Source organism: Bicyclus anynana, chromosome 24 (genome assembly GCF_947172395.1).
Source record: "Bicyclus anynana chromosome 24, ilBicAnyn1.1, whole genome shotgun sequence".
In the NCBI taxonomy this organism is placed as follows: Eukaryota; Metazoa; Arthropoda; class Insecta; order Lepidoptera; family Nymphalidae; genus Bicyclus; species Bicyclus anynana.
In genome coordinates this window covers 7,169,531-7,194,389 of record NC_069106.1, presented here as the reverse complement: position 1 = coordinate 7,194,389, position 24,859 = coordinate 7,169,531, and the positions used below count along the sequence as shown (strand labels likewise).

Here is a 24,859-nt window from a genome sequence, read left to right as displayed (position 1 = left end):
GGTATACAAATCATGCCCACTTGGAATGGTGGCAAGAATACTGGCTGCATTTCCGCGCTGGACAGCTAGGTTAATTAACCCTTTGCGCAAAAGTTGAGCCAACCCTTCTGTCACCAGAAATAATTAAATTAAAATAAATGAAAACTTTGAATTAACAGTATATTTAATTAAAATTTATAAAAAATAAAATAATTAGGTAAGTATAAAAAATTTTCTAGAAACAACTGAAAATTTACATCATATCAGCCTATTGCTTTATTTACACAGATATCTAATACAGGGTTCCAGTCACAATCCTCCGAAAAAAGCAGTATGAACAATGTTTGCCTCTACCTCTACAATCGCTATCAGAATTTATTGATAATTTCAGTTTATAGGAGTAGTTCCTTGTTGTGCAATAAAAGCTTGTTTTTAAATAATTAAATTTATTATAATTAAAATAAAACCTACAGTTAATAAGCATGAATATTTATAAACCTAATATAAATACCAGTGGCTTGTAATATATTATATAGTTTTACATTGAGGTTAGATTAAAACCATTTTATTTTAACCATCGATTTTAACTTTATCTTATATCGTTTACGAGAGTGAACATTCTTACCAGAGGTACAAGTATGCCAGTGAATGCTTATGTGTAAATAATATTGATAATAACTAAATTGATGTATAGTTTAGGTTCAGAAAACATTATTTTATTGCGTAGCTATAAATATGAATTACAGAGTTATCGAGGTGTATAGACTAGTTCACCGTTTCGTTATTTTAGTTGATCGTCGCTAGGGTTGTCACCTTCGTGATATTTAATTTGCTGGTCAAAAATGTACCTCAATCGGTGTAACAGCTGTTGCCATCATTATAAAAAAAATAAGATCTCATAAGGAGGTGGAAGATGTGGGAATTTCAATTACAAACTCGACAAGTTAATGACATTTTATATATACATATCTTAAATTATACATTTTTTAATGAATATAATAGATTTTATTTCACACGTTAATAGATTACATACAATAAAATGAATTTATTACATTTGCACCTAATAGTATTTTTTTAAATTCCTATTTGAGATTTTATCATAATATAAATAATAAAAAATAAAGGATTTAATTGACAACCCTAGCCAACATCTGTCTTATAATTAGTATATTTAATTAAATTAAACGTCCTCCGCACACAACATCTGCAGTCTATTAGCATCCAACACAATGTGTACTTAAAGAAAATAAATTAGGCAATTCAAGAAAGACTGGCTGGACATAAACACAACGCAAGCCCAAAGCACGTCCAACGGATCAGTGTGGATTTACCTTTATACTTGAAACTGTACTCAAACTATTATGTTACGAATATGATTGGAAGTAAAAAATCCGAAATATTTTCTTTTCAAATGCCTGTAAGTTCTCAATTAAACTTCAAAAATCTTATAAGTTTTACATTATAAGATTTATTATCTGTCATATTGGTACGTTCATGTACCTACCAGAAGTATGCATAAAACCATTCGAGATTTTATTCAAAATTCGGACGCAAAATTCCAGCGCAAAGGCACATCAATACACAGTACACTTTAATTCTTAAAATTGTATTAAATATGATTGTATGTTGAAAATCGAAGTTTTCTTGTCAACCGTCTGGTACCTAATCATTAAAGCTGAAAAATTTCTCTTTATTTCTCTATTATCTAATTCTCCTACCCATATCTGTTCTATTAGGTAACTATTTACCCATGATTTCAAATGCATATTATTTTACCAGAAAAGAAACTAATCTTAATACATAACCGATTAAGGCTCCACCAATCAAACTTCCTAGCTATCTACCAATAATATATATTCAATTGGTAAATAAAACCAATGGTAGGAAACAATTATATTTCTGCAGCGACGATAAGTCCATACAAGCCGTTTTCTGCCGGGTTACCCTATAAAAATTCATACATATTCATTATTGTAATAAATATTGTATGAAAATATGAGAAACCATCATCATCATCATCATATAAGCCGATGGACGTCCACTGCAGGACATAGACCTTTTGTAAGGACTTCCAAACATCACGATACTGAGCCGCCTGCATCCAGCGAATCCCTGCGACTCGCTTGATGTCGTCTGTCCACCTGGTAGGGGGTCGGCCAACACTGCGCTTACTAGTGCGAGGTCGCCATTCCAGCACTTTGGGACCCCAACGTCCATCGGCTTTTCGAACTATGTGCCCCGCCCATTTCAGCTTCGCAACTCGTTGAGCTATGTCGGTGAGAAACCATATCACGCGGTATTTCCTTCTCTTTGTCCTTCGACCATATTCCTTCGCAACTGTAATACAGGGAAATAGATACCCAAGCGGCGACATTGTGACTGTACCGAAATAGCGCCATTACATAACATAACTCAGACCAATTAAAAAAGGACTAGTATCGCACCCAAATTCAAGAACAAAATTGTCTGTCATTTTCTGAGGAAAACGAGCTTAGATTTGGCATATATAAACTAAACTAGAATTTTTGCCCGTTTTTTACACAATTTACCTACAAAAAAAAAGTATTTTTACGGAGCCCTATAACTGACGAATACAATTACAACAATAAAACATCGATTCTATAGCGACATTTTTTATTTTTGCATTAGATCGTTGACAGAAAAGTAACGTCTAACGAGGCAGGTCCATACAATAATGCGTCTGAGTAACATAATGATAAACTGATACGTTAACTGCTCAGTCACGCACGCACAAGACAATTGCACAAACATACAACATCGCGAGTCACGAAATTGTTACTTTTATTAGCGATTTTTTGAATAATTGGCCATAAATCAACACGCGCACTTAATAACTTGTAAAAACAATAACATTATTATTTGCATATGGCAAACGCAAATTTAAAAATCCAATTAATATAATTATTTCAGTCATAATCATTTCAGTCAATAGACGTTCACAGCTCCAGGTTATTTCACTATCTTTGACGTATAGTTGACATATACGAAATTGAGATTTTAAATAACATACATTATCCGGTGCCTACTGGTGGATATCATACAGTAGGTAGATGAAATTTCTCAATTGGTTTGATGTTTAGTTTATAATAAATACCATAATTGAAGGTAGTTAAAGTCAAATTATTGCAATTATTATGCACATCTGAATTTACGGAATCTCAAGCAAAAGCAAGGCCTCATTAGCTAACGGCCCTTGGTATTTTGCCAGTCCTGTCACTCTATAGTCAGTGACCGTGGGCCCGCTTCACACACCTGGCTACGCTACTGTGTTTTTAGAAGTCTTTTCAATTCCTACGTTCATACATTTGTATACTTATTAATAGTGAAACATTGTTACTTAATACATAAGAACATCTTTGTATAACTAAATGTAATATTTCTTGCGAATAAAAGATTCTGGTTCTGATTCTGATAAAGACTAAAATAGTGGCCAGTTGGACGTATACTATTCTGTAATGATGTTTTGTATAATTCGCAAGTGCAAGTTTCGAATTCTCCTCTATTTTTCTTTTACTATACCTAGTATCGTGATAGAGGTGGATTGGAAACTCGCACTAGCGAGTTATAAAACATCATTAAAGAACAGCGCTTCTGAACGTAGGAATTGGAAAGAATTTCCAAAAACACAGGGGCGTAGCCAGGCGTGGGTGAAGCGGGCCCACGGTTAGTGATGGAACTACAGGGCGACAGGACTGGCAAAATACAAAGTGCCCCTAGCTTATGTTTCCGTGAATTCAGAAGTACATAGTATTTGCAAAAATAATGTAACAATATCTATTAAAATAAAATTAAGGTACCCATTGCATAGCCAAATTCTGAACATTTTTTTTATCATTTTTTATTAAATTTATAGTAAATATCTGCGTACTTTGGAATTATTATATTATAACAACTGTTTTCTAGGATTTTATAACGAATTTTAATATAAAGATCGTTGTGAAGATCTATAATAAGTTGAACATTCACCATTGAACACAACGTATGTAATCAATATGTATACACGATACAATGTTCTGCGGTTGGTCTTCCTAAATAAATAAATAAATAAATAAAAACTGTTGTTGTATGTTTTATTTGTCTAAGTGTAGACCATGTTTGTCATCTCGTTCCTATTTGATTACTTAACGATGTAACTTGTAGGCTATGCCATTATTGATATATAGTGTGACAACACGAACTTTTCTGACTCGTGGCGGTAGCATGCAACGAGATAATCTCGTGTAGAGAAATGGACAAATTTCAACTAAACGCAACCGGAAATACCGTTTTATCTTTCATTGCGTTAAGAAGAAAGAGGACTGGTACAACTCGGCTGCCATACGACGATATTTTGTCAATTTCTCTTCACTTGATCGCATGTTAGCACCACAGGTGACCAAAAGTGGAACTAGAGGTCGCCATTTTGCAAAACATTTATACTAGAGTGCGCGCAAGATAAGTCTGCGCGCGACTGGTGGCGCTTTTGATGCCAGCTAAACCGCGATCTCTTTTACCTGCCTAGAGAAATATAGAGATAGAATACAGGTTAACACGCGCAAACTTAGCATGTGCGCACTTTAAAGCGCGACAACAACTGCTGTAGCCATGTGGCACGAAGATTCTCTTTCTACAATCGCAAACGATAATTAAAAAAAATATGGGAGTGAAATTTGCTATCGACAAATCACGTGATCAAGATATCGATCGGATCTGTCATGTCCATGTTTAGTTGAAGCGTTAGCGTTTGTAGAAAGAGAATCGACGTGGCCCATGGCTACAGGCCCAGATAAGTTTGTGGCACTATACACCTACATTAATTTTACTACATAAAATATGCTCTTATTCAAAAATCTGAGCGATAATGGGCAAATAATGGAATAAGTCAAGTCTTAGATGGAAACCTATAGACAAGGTTTATTTTTTTTTTCAATGTCAAAGACAATTACTTATTAAATAAAAATATGTAATTAAATTATTTAAATTTAATAAAGATTTGGTTTCTATAAACTACACGAACTATGTACGTCGATAAAAATATAAATCTTGTCTAATTTGTACCTAAATAAATATTCTTATAAAGAAATGAAAAAATCATTGTTATTCTGCATTTAGAATCAGCATATTTAAAAAAAGAATAGTAGGTATTTTTATTGTTTTATTTAAATTTAGTAAGAAATATGTAAAATTAGTTGTACATGTTGTATAGTTTATAGTAAAAATACTTTTATTCTTTTTTTAATCATCTATAGGTTTCTTTGTCTATGGCAATAACCAGATGTAGTATAAAAAATCAAACGGTGGCGCTCTGGGGAGCGGATGCCAACTATGTATATAATAAATTGTAAATAAATAAATAAATAATAAATCTATGTGTTCTAAAAGACTTTGTGTTTCTTTATCAGTCCTGAAAGTAAAGCCTCGAGTACACTGATTAGTTTAAGGTTCCTCTTGCATTATAGTATTGTTAATGATCACTAAAACGAGGGTTCAGTGGACTTCCAATATTAATTTACTCTTTGGTGTACTAATTACTAATAATACGAGTTTTTATTTTAATAGCCTTTGAACCATAGACTTAATAAAAAGTCCAGACTCCTGAACTAAAAATTGATGCACCCCAATTCTGCCAGAGGTGAAGTTTGTGGTATTGTATGGGATAATCAATGGATCTACTAAACCGATTTTGAAAATTCTTATACCACCAAAAAGTCACCTTATGAGTGTCGTGTGTTGTGAGTGTCATAGGCTATTGTTTAGCTCACGAGAACGAGAACTACGCGGGTGAAAACGCGGGGCGTCGACTAGTTTACTTATTTTTAATAAATCTGACAATGATTCGTTAATTATTAACATGATTTGATTAGTTAAGTCAAGTTAGCGTCAAATCCTTATTGAGACTGTCGCCTGACAGCAAGACACAGATAATCCAATAGATTTTATCTCAAAGGGAATTATCTACTGCTTAGCTGCAAAAAGTAATTTAACTAGTTTTCTTTGAAAATTGGCCTCATGAGATCTCTTTAATTGTCCAAACTTATGGCCAATTTTCAGCATTGTATCATTTGTATAATTTGGACCCGAGTTTGCATGGAGACTGGGTTTCTCCTTCCATAGGTACCTACCGCCATGTAATGGCGTTAGTGTGTTGCTACCAGGTTATTGCCCTGTATCCAACTGGCACGTCGATTCTCTGTCTACGAAAACGCTTCGAAAACTAGAAAAAGGTATGGGAATGACATTTGCTATCGACAGGTCACGTGATCAAGATCTGTCTTTCCCATACATTTTTCTAGTTTTCGGAGCTTTAGCGATCGTAGAAAGAGAACCGACGTGCCACTTGGCTACAGGGGCTGGCCTTACGTCGCTAACTGAAAATAAAGCTATTGCTGGGTTCGATTCCCAGTTTGTATCAGTTTAGGATTTTATAATTTTTTAATTGGCTTAGGTCTGGTCTGGTGAAAGGTATTGGTCGTAGCTACCACCCTATCGGAAAAGATGTACCCTAAGCAATTTAGCGTTCCTGTACGATGTCGCATAGAAACCGTCAGAAGTATGGTTAAAATAAACTTGTAACTTCTTCCCAGTAATTCCGCTTCCATCTTCTGTCTGTCTGTTACATTTTGACGGCTGAACTGATTTGGATGGGTATAGAGACAAATTGGACTTTAGAGCCGAACACAGGTTTACTTTTTATCCCGAAGAAAACATGCTTCCTACGGGATTTAAAAAGAACCAAATGTAGGCTATTCACATTATTTATTTATAATATTATTAATATCCCATTATAAATATTTATTTCATTAAATATATTTATTTTAATTTATTTAATACATTCATTCACACTTACATACACACTTACATTACATACAATCATAATTTCACACTCACAAATTAATATATACACTTTTCACATATTAAAATTAATTCACGCGCATACTCGGGTGAAACCCGTAGTATGCGGCGCGGCGGCCGCCTTACGTCACGCGCTCCGCGCTCGGTCAGTCGACATTCGATGCCTACCCTACCATTCGCTCTCGGTGCGTTCGACTAACACGTTTGACTTGCGCATAACCTTTGTGATCGTATTGTATTGTTTATTCCTCTCATTGTGTATGTTAACGAACAGTAATTAAAGACATTCTAAATACTATCGTCGTGTTAATATATCCCATCACTGCTAACCACAACAAAGCCTAAACTGGTGACCCCAAAGAAAAATCAAAATGAGCAGTGAAAGTGACACAACCGGATCGCAGGCGAACACACTGTCGCGGCCGAAGACGAAAAAGGTGTCGGGCAGTTTCTTGAGGACGATTCGACACTGTCGCCAGCCCACCGACATCCAGCCCAGTGACGCGACATTAAAGAGGACATTAGACGCCATGTCAAAATTCGACGAACGCCTGAACGACATCGCAGCGCCAGCTCAACAGGTGAATGCTGTGACATCATCATCCGACTTCGAAATATTAAAACAACAACTGGCCAAACTCTCAAAGCTGGTCAGTATGTTAACCGCCCGCGAAGACGAGCAGACATTTTCGAGCGAACGCAACACACGCAACCACAGGAGGAGCTGCAGCCAGTCACAACCCACACGATCAGCTACAAACGACAGTCGCTTCACGAATTGCTGGTACCACCACAAGTTCGGATCAATCGCCAACAAGTGTGTACCACCTTGTAAATTCAAAACATCGACGAAAAACGGCCGGCGGCCAGCAGTGACGACAGCCGACGATCAGCGGACAAAAACGGGTCGTTTATTTATTACGGACCAAGACACAAAAGTGCAATACTTAGTGGACACCGGTAGTGATATTTGTGTATACCCAGTGAGCGCACTACGCGAACGACGTAATAAAACTTCATTTTCGTTGTGTGCGGCGAACGGTTCGGCTATCGATACCTACGGTTACATACAATTAACATTAAACATAGGTCTACGCCGCGACTTTCCGTGGCGCTTTGTAATAGCGGACGTCACGAAACCTATAATCGGTGTAGATTTTCTGTCTCACTACCGACTCATTGTAGACATTAGTAACCGTAAACTTATCGATAGCCTAACCAATATAAGTAATACAGCTAGTGTTGCGTCACCCAACTTACTTGTAACGAGCGTTAAGGTATCGACTGGTGGCAATAGTAAATATCATAGTATATTATCTGAATTTCCAGATATCACCCGCCCCGCCGGTACACCAGGTACAGTAAAACACAGTACACAACACCACATTCGTACTACACCAGGCCCCCCAGTGTCGTGTTCACCCCGAAGGCTGGCACCAGATAAATTAAAAATAGCCAGACAAGAGTTTGACGCGATGCTGGCGAACGGTACCGCTCGTCCATCTGACAGTCCGTGGTCATCACCTCTCCATCTAGCGACTAAAAAAGATAACGGCTGGCGTCCTTGTGGAGATTATAGGCTACTCAACGCAAGGACAATTCCAGATAAATATCCGATTCGTCACATACACGATTTTTCACATAGTCTGTCTGGTTGTAAATACTTTTCTGTTATAGATTTGGTCAAGGCTTACAACCAGATCCCTGTGGCTGAAGAGGACATCCCTAAGACAGCGATTTCGTGTCCTTTCGGGTTATACGAGTTCCCTTTTATGAACTTCGGGCTGAGGAACGCAGGCCAGACATTTCAGAGATTCGTCGACGAGCTAACCCGTGGACTTGACTTTTGCTACGCTTACCTTGACGATTTTTTGGTATACTCCAGGACTCAGGAAGAACACGAAGACCATTTACGGCAATTGTTTTCTCGTATGCAGGAATACGGCGTACTAATCAACACAGCGAAATGCGTCTTCGGCGCACCTGAGGTAACATTCCTGGGCTACCAAATTTCCGACAAAGGCACCAAACCTTTAGACAGCAAAGTCAAGGCCATCGCGGACATCACTATCCCAAAAACCGTCAGAGAGCTTAGACGATTCTTGGGCATGATTAATTTTTATAGGCGATTTCTACCTAACGCTGCCCAAATCCAAGCTCCTCTGAACGCATTACTGACCGGATCTGTTAAAGCTTCCCACCCAGTCATCATAGAAGGAGAATCTCTGCAAGCATTCGAGGACTGCAAGAGGAGCCTGTGTGATGCAACCCTATTAGCGCATCCCGTATCTCACGCTAAACTGGGACTCGTCACTGACGCTTCCGATAAAGTCATCGCAGCAGCCCTACAACAGCACGTGGACGGAGCTTGGCAACCTCTAGCATTTTTCTCACGTAAGTTGAGCCCCTCGCAGGTCAAATACTCTCCATACGATCGCGAGCTCCTTGCAATATACGAAGGCATCAAACACTTTCGTCACATGTTAGAGGCCAGTGATTTCACCATCTATACTGACCACAAACCGCTATGTTACGCTTTCCATGAGCGGAAAAGTAACTGCTCGCCACGTCAGTATAGACACTTGGACTTCATCTCGCAATTCACTACAGACATCCAACACATCGCGGGTAAAGACAATGTCGTTGCCGACACACTTTCCCGTATTTACGAATTGCAGACGCCTGTAGATCTCGAAGTCCTTGCCAAGTCCCAAACCACAGACCCTGAGCTTGCCCAACATCTCAACAGCGAAACATCTCTTCGCCTTACCAAGATGACAATACCTGGTAGTCGTACCGAAATGTACTGCGACGTCAGTACCCCGACTCTCAGACCTTTTGTCCCAGAGAACTGTCGTAGGCAAATCTTTAACAGCCTGCATTCTCTCAGCCATCCTGGTCCTAACGCCTCAGCTAAGCTCGTTGCACAACGCTTCGTTTGGCCACTCATGCGGAAAAACTGCCGTGACTGGGCTAAGGCATGTTTGGCATGCCAGCGCACGAAGGTAAGCCGACACGTGTCATCACCTATAGGTACGCTTGCTTTGCCTTCGGCGCGGTTCAAATATGCCCATTTAGACCTTGTCGGGCCAATGCCGTACTCAAATGGTTTCCGGTACTGTTTGACAGTCGTCGATCGCTTCACGCGATGGCCGGAAGCTGTCCCCATCACCGACATTACCTCTGAGACAGTAGCCAAAGCCTTTATCTCTTGTTGGGTCTCGCGTTACGGTGTTCCTACCGATATAGTCACGGATCGAGGAGCACAATTCCAATCGGCACTTTTCCAGCAGTTAGCCAAATCCATTGGATTCGAACACCGCAGGACAACTGCATACCACCCACAGTGCAACGGCTTAGTTGAACGCTTTCATCGACAGCTGAAGGCAGCTATAACTTGCCACGCTGATTCAAATTGGACCGAATCCCTACCCCTGGTACTTCTTGGCATAAGGAGCGCTATAAAGGAAGACCTCAAAGCGTCATCAGCTGATCTGGTATACGGTGAACCACTCCGGTTACCTGGAGAATTTTTTGGTCACACCACATCGGGATACACCACCGATATAACCGATTTCTCAGCACGCTTAAAGTCCTTTGCCGAGAAGCTAAAACCAGTTCCCACTCAGCACCACTCCAAAACTCGCAAAACCTTCGTGTTCAAGGAACTCGACACGTGTAGTCATGTTTTCATTAGAGAAGACGCTACACGTGGATCCCTGCAACCAGCATACACAGGTCCACACGAGGTTGTACAGAGAAGTGCCAAGGTTTTCAAAATCATAGTCAAGGGTAAAGTCGTCACAGTATCAATAGACCGACTTAAACCAGCCTATATACTGTCTGACGACACACCCCAACAAAATCCACCCAAACCTCCACAACCTAATCCCTCAAACCCTCCACAACCCAAACCTCCAAATCCTCCCCCTGCACATCAGGCAGCTGGAGACACCACACAACGGACCACACGTTCAGGGAGACGAGTACGGTTCCCAGATTATTATCGTCCGTAGACACGGCCTCTGGAGGGGGGTGATGTAGGCTATTCACATTATTTATTTATAATATTATTAATATCCCATTATAAATATTTATTTCATTAAATATATTTATTTTAATTTATTTAATACATTCATTCACACTTACATACACACTTACATTACATACAATCATAATTTCACACTCACAAATTAATATATACACTTTTCACATATTAAAATTAATTCACGCGCATACTCGGGTGAAACCCGTAGTATGCGGCGCGGCGGCCGCCTTACGTCACGCGCTCCGCGCTCGGTCAGTCGACATTCGATGCCTACCCTACCATTCGCTCTCGGTGCGTTCGACTAACACGTTTGACTTGCGCATAACCTTTGTGATCGTATTGTATTGTTTATTCCTCTCATTGTGTATGTTAACGAACAGTAATTAAAGACATTCTAAATACTATCGTCGTGTTAATATATCCCATCACTGCTAACCACAACAAAGCCTAAACTCACTTAACATCAGGTGAGATTTCAGTCAACTTGTCAGTGTAAAAAAATGGCAACTCTGAACAATACCCCACATCAGGGTTTCTCAAAGTGGGGTACGCGTATCCCTACGGGTTCGCTATTCGACGGCAGGGGGTTCGTGACAAGATTTACGTAATGGTGGCATGATAACTGATAACGAGTCAGAATTAAGGTTAAAATTTTCCGAAATTACTCCTAACATTGAATCCATTTGCGACAAGAATCAAGCACACCCATCACATAAATATTACAAAGACATTTTTTTTGGTACTTTACCTTTTATTCAAATATTTTTTCTTTTCTCTTTTTGGGGATTCCATTAGTTAGTAACTCACTGTCACTTGGAAATTTTAACAGGGGAGCCGAAAGTTTAAGAAACCCAGCCCCACATCAAAAGTCGCCTAACTGATAATATACCAAAATCTCACCTTGTTCCAGATGGTCAAAATCACTTGAACCTCTTCAACTCGCGGCCACAGGCGAAGAAGAAACGCAAGTCCCGGACGGCGTTCACCAACCACCAGATCTTCGAGCTGGAGAAACGGTTCCTCTACCAGAAGTACCTCTCCCCGGCTGACAGAGACGAGATCGCCAGCTCATTGGGACTTTCCAATGCGCAAGTCATCACCTGGTTCCAAAACAGACGAGCAAAATCTAAGCGAGACGTTGAAGAATTTTGTATAACTTGAAAAGATTAAACATATATCATAGCAGATATAATAAAAAACAGAAATAGAATGGCGTTAAAAAATTTTAAACGTCCTGTATTTTAAATATTTTTTTGAATATTGGTACATGATTTATTGGTTAAATATAAAACACTAGCGCAGTCCACGTGGTATCAGTCGCGTAGTTCCCAATGGCTTGTGAATACGGGGATGAAACCGAAACTATGTTGCTCGCTGATCATGTAGCTTTCATTGGTGAAAGAATTTTTCAAATCAGTCTATTCACTGTAAGCAAAGAATTTCTCTCTGAATATTAAGTAGGCGTAGATAATGTGTTTCAACTATTTTGAAAATTTCACACTAATTTAGAGATAATGATTTCAATTTATCCAACGAAAAGTAGTTTATTGCTGACTTTATTACTGATTTACTGATTTCTCACTAATCGCAATTTTTGGGTTAGGTAATTCTTATTCTAAGGATTAATTTATCTTCAAAATTGTATCTTACATAAATAGTTAAACGGATAAAGCAACTTTCTACGAGTATACATGAACGTACGACATTAAGGTTTAGTAAATTATTTTTTTGTAATTTATTTATTTTAAGAGAGTAGAACCTATCTTTTTGTTTTAAATCTAACTTAAAGTACCTAGTATTGATGTTGTAAATATATGGAAATATTAAATAATAAATGAGTATTCTAAAACATTTGTGTATTTTTATTTTTAGTGTCATCAGCAGGTCAATTCACTTCTTTTGACGTACCTATGTTAGTTGTCACGAAATATAATTCTAAGTCACGTGATATATAGTCTATTCATATATTATTATCTTACAGCTTATCGAAATTGAGATAATACCCTTACTTATCCCTTCGTGGATATTATAAGGTAGATGACATTTCTCATTTGACATTGTGATTTTTGTTAACAATAGCTTTACGGAATACGAAAAATGCGCTTGTTATTGATTTGATATTAACAGGCTAGTTGACACTTTTTTAAAGGTCTTTAAATGTTTATTATCATTCTATTTATTACACAAAAATATTATTTTTTAAATATTATTTTGATACTACAAGCCAAAACGCTGTCGGCCATGATAACACCGTTTCATGACGTCGATAAAACCCTAACGATGACGTAGACTGAGAACAATGACGTATAGCCTGTGCGAGTTAACTTAAGACAAGACGTTTATTGGCAAAGCTGCTAACGTTCGTCAAAGTTAGTGAATTGACCGGTTGGGTGGGCGCCCCGCGGTTTCACCCGCGAGCTTCCCGTACCCGAGAGAATACGAGAATAAAATATAGCCTATGACACTCACAAATAACTTTTCCTTATAGTGGAAAAATTATTTTCAAAATCGGTTCAGTGGATTTAGAGATACACAAACACAAACTTTAACCTCTTTATAACATTAATAGAATCCTACTAATATTATAATCGCGAAAGTTTGTATGGATGTTTGTTACTCTTTAACGCCGCTACTACTGAAGCGATTTGGCTGAAATTTGGAATGGAAATAGATATTACTCTGTATTAACACATAGGCTAGGCACAATTTTTATCCCGAAAAAACCCATGGTTTCCCAAGATTTGCGAAAACTGATGATTTTGATGATATGAATGTTTGTTACTCTTTCACGCCTCGACTACTGAACCGAATTAGCTGAAATTTGGTATTAAGATATAGCCTATATATATATTATAGCCTGGATTAACACAGGCTACTTTTTACCCCGGAAAATTCCATGGTTCGCGAGGGATTTGTGAAAAACTAAATTCCGCTAGTTATCTATATTATTACTTGACGTTCCAAAAGTGCTTGTAAACTAAGCCTAATTGAAATAAATGAACTTTGACTTTTACTTTGATGATGATAAAAATACCATGCAGAAAAAGAAGAACGTTTCGGGAAATTATTAGCAATATAAATACGTATCAAAATCAGCGAGTAATCGAACCCGCTAACAAAGCTGCTCAGCTGTGCCAGTGAGAAGTAGGTACGTAGCAATAGGGATGATGACAGTTTTTTAAATTGTATATAAATTAAGAGTACGCTAATAGTAAAGCAATTTTGTAAAAGTAACAGGGTATCTGCGATCATTACTTTCGGAGCTACAGGGATTTAAAGGGTCAGATTTGCGGCACTGCCGCGGATCCCTGAAAAACGCTCCATACAAAATGGTACGCACTTATGACGTCGTAGGCAATTAATGATCGTTAAATTTGTATGGGCTAAACGCCCACAAACAACAAAATTATTAATATCTTTGTTATTTCTGCGTTTATGTTAATAGTTTATGTATTAAAAAATGTAACATTTAATGTAAGGAAGCTAAAACTGTATGAATTTTCATCTAATTACGATAAAATATTTTTAGTAGATTTTGAAATTTTATAATCTTATTTATTTTGCAAATATTCAGACAATCTTTGATTTCTAAGTATAAATTAGTTATCATTGACCTTATTTACCCGAATGTATCATAAAAATCTATATATTCAAACCTAGTCATCATCCCCATTCGTCGCGTGAGGCGGCGAGTTCACAGAGGATACTTAGAGACGCTCCGAGTCGCGTGCCTACACCATTGCATGTACGATAAAGCTGGGACACACATCCATACTAAATAATAATATAAACTAGCGGTGCCCGCGACTTCGTCCGCGTGTAATCAATGTAAACTTGCAACCCCTGTTTCACCCCCTTCTAGTTATATTTTCACATATGCTATGTGCCTTTAATACTCGTAAATAGTCCACTAATTAAGTTAAATAACTATAACTCAAGACATGAACAATTACCCCCCTATTTTTACCTCCTCTTTCAGTACTATTTTATATTTAATAAATTGTCTACTAATCTATACTAATATTATAAAGCTGAAGAGTTTGTTTGTTTGATTGAACGCGCTAATCTCAGGAACTACTGGTCCGATTTTAAAAAATCTTTTAGTGTTGGATAGCCCATTTATAGAGGAGGCTTCAGGCTATATATATTAGCCCCGTATTCCTTCAGGAACGGGAACCACGCGGAGTCAGCTAGTCATTTTATAAAAATGTATTTCAAAACTTGAACGACTTTTATTATAAAAAACTTGAACCACTTTTTAGGTAACCCTTTAGAGGAAAAATTTTGAATTAATATCATAATTTCGAAACTGAAGTGCCAATGGGCGAAACACATAATTCGACGAGCCGATGGACATTGGAGTCCCAAGGTACTAGATTAGCACGCAGACTCAACAAACAATCGATCGAGTAGGTACCTACTAAGGGACATGACAGACCAGTGGATATAACCTCTGCCTTCGATTCGGAGGGCGTAGGTTCGAATCCGGTCAGGAGCATGCACCTCCACTTTTCAGTTTTATGCATTTTAAAAAATTAAGTTGTATGCATTTTAAAAATATCATGATGAAATCTGCGTAACTGAAAGTTTTCTTAATTTTCTACGTGTGTGTAGTCTACCGATCCGCATTTGGCCAGCGCGGTGGCCTAAGGCCAAACCGCTCTTATTCTGAGAGGAGACTCGTGCACAACAGTGAGCCGAGGGTTAATGATAATGACCTACTAAGGTAAGGTACTTGGTAAATATCAGAATTTTGCAAAAAATTAGCGTGAACAAACACACATAGTGGATAGAATTGATAATTTCCTTTTACAAGTTAGTTAATTAAGTGTACTCACATCCTTATATGCACTATGTCAAATTACTTGAACATTCGAAATTTAAATTGTTAAAACTACGAGAATTTGTCACGGCTCGAGTTTGTTATTCGTTAATTGGTCACAAAGTCCAATTTATACTGACCTATGTTAAATAGGAGTGATGACGCTTGTAGAGGCCTTCTTATAGTGGTCATTTATAAAACCATAGAGCATCGGTCACTTTTAAATATTCATTGGAAGTTGTTAATACGTTATCTATGGTCTTTGGTTAACATAGATAGAGTATATGCTTCGAAGCATAAACAATAAATAATTGTTTTGATAACGTAGGCTAAAGCTGATCTCACATTATACTTATAACTCTCCATAGTTATTTTTTTAAAATGAACATAGTCACAAGAATCCGTTAGTACGACAATACATTTGAGGCTTGCCCGAACGATGTTGGGGGTGTAACATTGCTTTGTACTATGTGACCAATTCAACTACACCCTAAGGCAGTAAGAAACCGCAGACCATAAACTAAATTAAAATAAAAAAAATAACGCAAACAATTTCAATGTTTAAATGTTGGTAATAAAGTTTACTACTCCTGAGCCAAGTTTTAAATTTCGAACGTCATTTTTACGGCGTACAAAATTCATCCTTTAGCAAACACAATCAACTATTGAAGACTCAATAATTAAAACGGTTGTAGAACAGTTGTTGATTTCGAATGGAGTAATTCGAAATTCAAAATAATTACATACTGTACAAGATGTTATTAAGCTACGTACATTTGTTTTTTAAAACCGTAATAAGTGGTGTGGCATCGAGGCTTTTGTCGAGGTGTTGTAAGACGCGAAATGTATTTTCAAATTGCTGTAAAATAATATCGCTAAATTGTATTAATTTGATAAATACCATTTTCAATGATTAAAGTAAATACGTATTTCAATAGACTATAAACACTTTTGACGTTTTAATAGACTGCAGACTATTAAAGATATTCTTTTGCAAGTCTTCAACACACGTTTAAACAAACAAACAAAAAACGTTTTAACTTTATATTAGTGATGACAGTCAGTTAATAAATGTTAGGTATATCTAAGTATCTAAAAATAAACTATATTTATAATAAAATTGTAACAGGTCAAAATCTGTAGTTTAGAAATTTTAGTTGAAGGGCATTATACAATCGATACTGAAGATGATCGATACAAAAATATATATTTTTTATTTTCTATCAGTGTGTTTGTCTGTCCGTATTTAATGTTGACCGGGCATCACGCAGAAACTACTGAATGAATGGCACGATTTGTGACCATAATACGTACAACAAGGGTTGAAAGTTTGTATGGAAAATCCTTCATTTTTCAAGTTACATATTTTGTAAAAATTGGTATGCACTTACTACCAAAAATATACTAAAAATAATATCATACAAGATTTTTAAAAATTCTACCCCTAAAGAAAGGGGTAGAAGTTTTTTTAATATAAATGGTGATTTATAATTTTGAAATGAATTTTTCGATCACGTCGGCCAATCTCATGTTGAGATTAATCTTATACGCAGGAGATATTATAGTGCACACGTGTATGCGCAAGCACCTGTGCATGCCCACATACTTGTGCACTATAATATCTCCTGCGTACATGGTTAATCTCACCATGAGATTAGCCGCCGTGACCGAAAAGTCGGTCGGGAGCATATTATTATTATGTGTTTAAATAATTTTCGTTGTTTAATAAGCGACTAAATGAAATTAAGACCATTAAGTTTTAAGTTAACCATAGGTTTCACCTGAAAACCAGCGCCACTGTGGCATCGTGCTGAGGTGGACACCTTTTTTGTCCAAGACCATAAAGATTTTTGTATATTCTGTTTGTTTCTTTTATTACTTGTGTGAGGACAAATAAAAATATATTCTATTCTATTCTATGCACATTCACGTCCACCTCAGTTTTGATGCTTTTTTTTCTGATTGCGTAACTGCCGTAGGCTCCTTAGGGGACCTCAGCGGCGTCACCGGGGGGTTTGGGCGAGCGCAGAAGCATCGCCTGATGGGGCCTGATGGCAGAGTAGATGGTCGGAACGACGGTCGGATCAGCTTCCACCTAGACACAGGAAGTAAAACTATAAGAAATTGTAATGTTGTCATCAATTGTAATTATAATATTATTGTATGATTTTTTTTAAAGAGCAACTGTTGAGTTTCTTGCCGGTTTTTTCTCAGCAGAATCTGCCCTCCGAACCGGTGGTAGAATCTTTACAAATAGTCAACTGACGTATCAAAAGTGCTTGTATACTGAGCCTACTTGAAATAAATGAATTTTTGATTTTGATTTTTGACTCTCTAAAGACTTGAACCTCGGCTTAGAGGGCCGTTCGGGAAGGGTGTTTTGGCCTGAGTGTATCAGTCCGGATGCCCCCGAGATCGTGAGTTAAGAAGCGCACATCTGGGTGACGTCATATATCGGGGGTGTTTTAATGCGCTAATGCCCTATCTCTAGTATAAAATATCGTTGACCTACTATAATAAAGCTTGAATTTCTGTTAGTTGCAATGTTGGCAGTACAAAAACAGGCTGGCCAACTGTCGCGGCCGCGGGCGGCGCGTGCTAGCTAATTAATTATAATGACATTTTAATTATAATTATAATGGCGCTCCCATTAACGTATCACTGTATCTATCACTTTTAATTTGTGTTTTTGATCACCTCTGCCACAGTGGTGTGGATACACCTTTATAACAGATTCTTTACAACCCTTGCCCTTGACTACAATCTCACCTGATGGTAAGTGATGAAGCAATCTAAGATGGAATCGGGATAACTTGTTAGGAGGAGGATGAAATCCACACCCCTTTCGGTTTCTACACGACGTCGTACCGGAACGCTAATTCGCTTGGCGGTACGTCTTTGTCGGTAGGGTGGTAACTAGCCACGGCCGAAGCCTTCCACCCGCCAGACAGAAATTAAGAAAATCTCAATCGGCCCAGCCGGGGTCGAACCCAGGACCTCCGTTTTGCAAATCCACCGCGCATACCACTGCGCCACGGAGGCCGTCAAAACATAATGTTGTAATAGAACTGCCTCGGTTAAGTTGATTCGGCTACCTATAGACAACGAACTGGGACCTGGGACTGGGTCCTGGGACCAACAAATACAAAAACAACGTATGTTTTACGTTATTGGGATTTTTCTTACAAAAAAAACTTTAAGTAATAGGAGTTGGGAAGTTGGCGGTATGGTTAACTTAAAACTTGATAGTCTTAATTTCATTTAGTCGCTTGTTAAACAACGAAAATTATTCAAACACATAATAATAATATGCTTCCGACCGACTTTTCAGTCATGACGGCTAATCTCATGGTGAGATTAACCATGTACGCAGGAGATATTATAATGCACAAGTGTATGCGCAAGCACTGGTGCACCTCTCTTCCCTCACTCTCGAAAACCGATGGGACGGCACGACTGGTGAGAGATCAGGCGCAGGACCGACGGCTTTACGTGCTCTGCGAGGCACGGGGGTGTACTAACACCGCCAACTTCCCAACTCCAGGCTGCTATTAAGATTTTCCTTGTAAGAAAAATCCCAATAACCTATTTTGTTTTTTTGTCGGCCTGACCCGGGATTCGAACCGTGGACCTAATTGTCCGTAGCTGAACCAGCTAACCACGGGACCAATGAGGCAGTTATTTAAAAACATAATACATTGTTGAAGTAACATATTGCAGTATTTAATGACGATTAAAGCCATCATCATTAGAATGGTTTCGGTTTTTTCACACGCACGGAGACCCAGGCCTCCGCGCAGGCCTCCGCGTGACGAATCAACGAGAGAATTCGCTCATGGAGCAGCGAGCCCTATTATCATATAGCAAGGACTTAGGCAGATTGCAGACTTTTAAATAAATATTTTCGAAATAAACGATTTTCTTAAAAACTAAAAATACGTAAAGTGAATCTTTGGTCGCCCAAGTTGGTTACAGGTGGAATTTTAATAATCAAACTAGTTATAATGTTAGTCATTCAAGTTATTTCTAAATGAACAAGTATGATATAGTAGACAATAAATTATTAAAATATTTTTTTAATAATTTATTGTCTTCCTTCCTCCTTCCTTATTGTTCTTAAAAACCTTAAAGTAGATATACTTTAAAGTTTGTTTGCTTTAACACTGGGTTAAAAAAATCATCTTATTGGTTATTTTGCAGGAGACCATTGCATCGATTATCGATACTAAGATACCAAATTAGTTAATTGTTAGCCTACCGTTTTCAATGCTTGCAAATTATTGCCCGGTGACCCAACGAATTCAATGCAACAAGCTGGTATTTTGCAGTGCCTGGAGCCATCTCATAAATGACAACGGTAGGCACTTCTGACGAACCTGAGCTAGGTATAGTACCATTAATTCATTATCATCATAATTATAAACCCATATTCGGCGCACTACTGAGCTCGAGTCTTCTCTCAGAATGAGAGGGGTTAGGCCAATAGTCCACCACGCTGGCCCAATACGGATTGGCAGACTTCACACATGCAGAGAATTAAGAAAATTCTCTGGTACGCACGTTTTTCCTTCACCGTTTAAATTCTTAAAATGCACACAACTGAAAAGTTGGAGATGCATACCCCGAACCGGATTCGAACCGACACTCCGGAATCGGAAGCAGAGGTCATATCCACTGGGCTATCACCTCAACAACGGCTACAAAATTAATTAATTATTCAAATATAATTCAAACTCTTTGCAAGCAACGTTTTTAAAAGTAAAAAATTAATTAACTTATTTAAACAAAACGAAAATATAAATGATGAAAAAATGTGAAACGCTTCACGATTTTGCGTATTATCCTTGCGCAGAGGCCATGCTAGCAAAACTTCTATGCTACTAGTTATATGCTACTAGTATTCTGTGTTGTTTCAATTTAAGTACATAAGGTTCCAATGTGAAGTTTATAAGTATTTCCATAGCAATATCTTCGTTTGTACGCGCCCTTACACCTCAAAAGATCATTTTCCATGTCACCCAGGCTAAAGCCGGAATACACCATTACAAAATGAAGCAAAACGCACCCGGGCGCCACACAATGGTCTCCCAACCGTAGCGCGAACCAACAATGACTTATAATGAAGTGGTTTTGTCACATTCAAGTCCCATTAGAGCACAATTATGTTATCAATGGGCGATTATTGGGCGATTAGCGTGGACGGATCATTGTGAAAGTGGCCTATCGATTTGTACACTCGCCTACGTATTTTTTATTATGAATAGTAACGCCATTTTAATGCTTTTAATGGTTTGTTTGTGTATGTACATAATAGTAGGTAAATTACTGTAGAAAATAATGCAATTGAATAGTAAATAATCGCTTCGCCAAAATTAATAAAATAATTAATAATACAAATGTATGCCAAAACAGACTAGAGAGAAGTGTAATTGTAGTCACGATAAGAGATAGAGTAAGATTGATAAAAATAGAAAAGGTCTCTAAATTATTGGAAAATATTAATTATTGGAAAAAAGTATACAGAACACATGGCAACGGCATCTTATATTACGTGAAATAAAAGAATAAAATGGAAGTGAAAAGTTGGGAGGATGACTTCAAGATGGTCGCCGATCCTAAATGGATGAGAATGGCGAACAACAGAGGAAAGTAGAGATCGATAGCCTATTTTGAAGGACGAGCTGCTAATTACTTACGACTTATGTAAGTGTACTTATATGTATAGATATTAATGTGACCAACCTGCAATAATAAAGGCTTATTTTATTTAATTTATTTAATCCTCTCGTTGGTCCGATGATAATGGTTCTTGATTCGATTTCCGAGTTGGACTATGAATTGTTAACCTTTACTTCCTTCGAAGAAATTATCACCAGACTAGAGTTGAAAACTGTGTCGTGTCATGCCTCAGAAAACTCATTAGTTTCTTTATGTCTGTCTGTCTGTCTGTCTTATGTCTGAGTGATCATTACAGAATTAAACCTTAATTCAAACTACAATATTATAAGGTAAAGTTTGCATAAGACAACATTTGTGTTCAAAGTACTTACTTACAAAACTTATGCCAATGTAGGGCGTGAGTTTTTCTAACACTTTCTCACCCAAACGGCCGCAATGGGTAATAAATATACGTAATGAAATAAATGAGTGAAAGCGGCCCGCCTTGTGACACTCCGGAGATTACTGCACGTTATTGCTTGCGAGACAATAATTGTAATATTGATAGCCGACGCCTTCGACTTGTTCGCGTGATTGTACCTAGCTCTGTGGGTGAGGATTGCGCAAACTTTATTGTTTTTAATCAATGATATAGAATAGGCCTCGCGTCGCCGCTCGACAGCGCGATTGTATTAAAGCTTTTTATAAATGTTTTACCTACTCATATTTTTTGAATACGCGACATACAGCTTTTTAGAGACTATTTATCATTATTAATCTGCGATGCAAAAAACATGGAAGTTATGAGTTTAGCCTCAGAGGTTTGAAATTTAAGCTTGTATAAACTACGCTTAGCTCCTTTAAATGAATGAAATTGTCATTTGAATTTTTGACCGCTATGTATACCTACTATGCATGTCTGTGGTACCTCAGTTAAGCAGATATCAATTTAGAATCAATTCAACTGTCCAAATTTCTGTAATACTGATTGATCATGAACTTTTAATCCAGCTCTACAACACAGTTTAAACTTTTCTTTTATGATAGAAAATACTTTTCTTTACATAAAAGTCTTTAATTAAGGTGAATTCTGACAAACGGAGAGTTTTAAATATTAGCTATTACTCGTTATCATCATCGTCATATCAGCCGATAGACTTCCATGCTGGAATGGGCATGTTGGGACTTCCAAACATCACGATCCTGAGCCTGTATCCAGCGAATCCCTGCGACTCGCTTGATATGGTAATTCCACCAGCTATTACTACATACATACTAATACCACGATAGAGTAGCACTTTTACGCTTCTATGGTGTGCCCCTCGTGTAGCTATCGCGGCAAGCTAACAAGCCCGCAGCTCGCAGCTCAAAGCCGCCGCCGTATTGTTGAGCTGTCTAGTTTGCCGCGCTCCTTGACAACTATTTAATCTTATACAGCCGTGCTTGTCGTGGGCGAACCATGTTTACCAGTTTTGTGGGATAAGTGCTGAGATTAACGAATTTTAACTTGAACAGGGAAGCTGACGTTTTTGAATCAACGGATTTTGGCACACCGCTTAGATGACGTAGGATTATTATTTATTTATCTACATAAATCGAAAGGTCATCAGTAACTACTAGTTACTTTAATTGCTTGAAGTTGGTAGACATCCGATAAGAACGGATTTTGCGACAGGACCGGATTAAGGAAGTCTATAGGCTCTTTAAGTTATATAAGGAGAGAAGGAAAGTATAAGAAAAGATATTTGTACGGGGTTTGAAAGTTTTACACCGATTTTCACACGGACAAATTCACGGGCGTCTTCTAATCTTTACATATTTATGTATTTATAAAAAGCACGCCAACAATTCACATATTGAACATCTATACTAATATTATAAAGCTGAAGAGTTTGTTTGTTTGATTGAACGCGCTAATCTCAGAAACTACTGGTCCGATTTGAAAAAAATCTTTCAGTATTAGATAGCTGATTTACCGAGGAAGGCTATAGGCTATATATTATCCCCGTATTCCTAAGGGAACGGCAACCACGCGGGTGAAACCGCGCGGCGTCAGCTAGTTAAAAAATAAAATAAAATTCATTATACTTGGCACATATTCGTCTAATGGGCCTGCATACCAAGGTTAGTCTTTATAAAAGGAATATGAAACACTTTCGCAGTACGATAGCGTGGATATCTACGCGGGACTGATAAGGATACCCTTTTTAGTATGTTACCACAAATGATTCATATAAAAGTGAACAGCTCTCTTCGTTAGTCTCGCTTAAACTTGAGAACTGCTGAACAGATTTATCTTATCTTGGTCTTGAAATGTTCGTGGAAAAATTAGAATCATTGCCGGGAAAACCATAAAAACAACTCTTTTATATTTCCCATACAAACGTTTAAGAGTCTAGGGGTAGGGTAGAGTAGGGATAGGGAAGAACTGCACATAAGTCAAAGCAAAGCTTGACCGTGTCCGCTAGTAATAAGTAGATATCAACAATATTGCTTTACGGTGTAACAAAAACTCATTACATCATTGATGACGTCATTATCTCCGGGACCATTCCAAGATAAACCAAATAGTATGGTGTCCCCAGGTATTAAGATCCTAAGACGAGATGTCGGAGTATCAATTGATTTTTTACGAGAAATTAATGAGACAGTGTTCCCTGCGATCGGTGTAATCGTCTGTTAGATGACAGATCTCGAAAACCAACCTATATTTTCAGCACATTCTTATCAAAATCGACCGTATGTCTAAGTAGTTAAGGTATTGATGAACTGTAATTTTATTTGAATAAGGATTAAGTGTGGAGTAAGCCGATAATAGTATTACTGGTGTCTATTTAACATTCGGTTATGTCAAACAAGATCCCCTCAAGAGTTTGAAGGTAAACAGCGGAATGTTATACAAAATTAAATAATAAAATCTTTTTTTTTTTTAAATTAACCGACTGTAACGACAGCATTACTCTATACAGCAAAAATTTTTTAGCACCGCCTTCAAACTGATCAATAGAAGGACGGCCTCCGTGGTGCAGTGGTATGCGCAGTCGATTTACAAAAGGAAGGTCTAGTTTCGATCCTCGGCTGGGCGGATTGAGGTTTTTTAATTGATCCATATCTGGCTGGTGGGAGGCTTTCGGCCGTGGCTAGTTACCACAAAGACGTACCCGTCAAGCGATTTAGCGTTCCGGTATGTCGTGTTGAAACCGATAGGAGTGTGGATTTTCATCCTACTCCTAACAAGTTAGCCCTCTTCCATCTTAGATTGCATCATCACTTACCATTAGCTGAGACTGTAGTGAAGGGCAAAAATAAGGGCATACGATGTTATTTTTCGCTTTGGTCAAAGCCAGCCATGGGTAAAATAGGTATTAGGCTAAGAGTGAATTCCAATCCGCATTGGCCAATGTGGTGGACTATTTGGCCTAACCCCTCTCATTCTGAGAGGAGACTCGAGCTCAGCAGTGAATATGGGTTGATAATGATTAAGACGATAATTACACGAT

The 24,859-nt window shown here is 37.9% G+C and overlaps 1 protein-coding gene and 1 pseudogene across 1 annotated transcript in view; one reads left to right on the top strand and one right to left on the bottom strand.

The window, feature by feature from the left end:
* Window positions 1–12,722, top strand: part of LOC112053314 (homeobox protein BarH-like 1b) — a 105,296-nt gene extending 92,574 nt beyond the window's left edge. The window contains exon 2 of the mRNA XM_052889016.1: window positions 11,790–12,722. Coding sequence (XP_052744976.1) covers window positions 11,790–12,040 — 251 coding nt within the window. The 3' untranslated portion in view covers window positions 12,041–12,722. The remainder of the gene's footprint in view (window positions 1–11,789) is intronic.
* Window positions 12,723–20,508: 7,786 nt separating this feature from the next.
* On the bottom strand, window positions 20,509–20,648 carry LOC112053318 (U6 spliceosomal RNA; annotated as a pseudogene).
* Window positions 20,649–24,859: the final 4,211 nt, after the last annotated feature.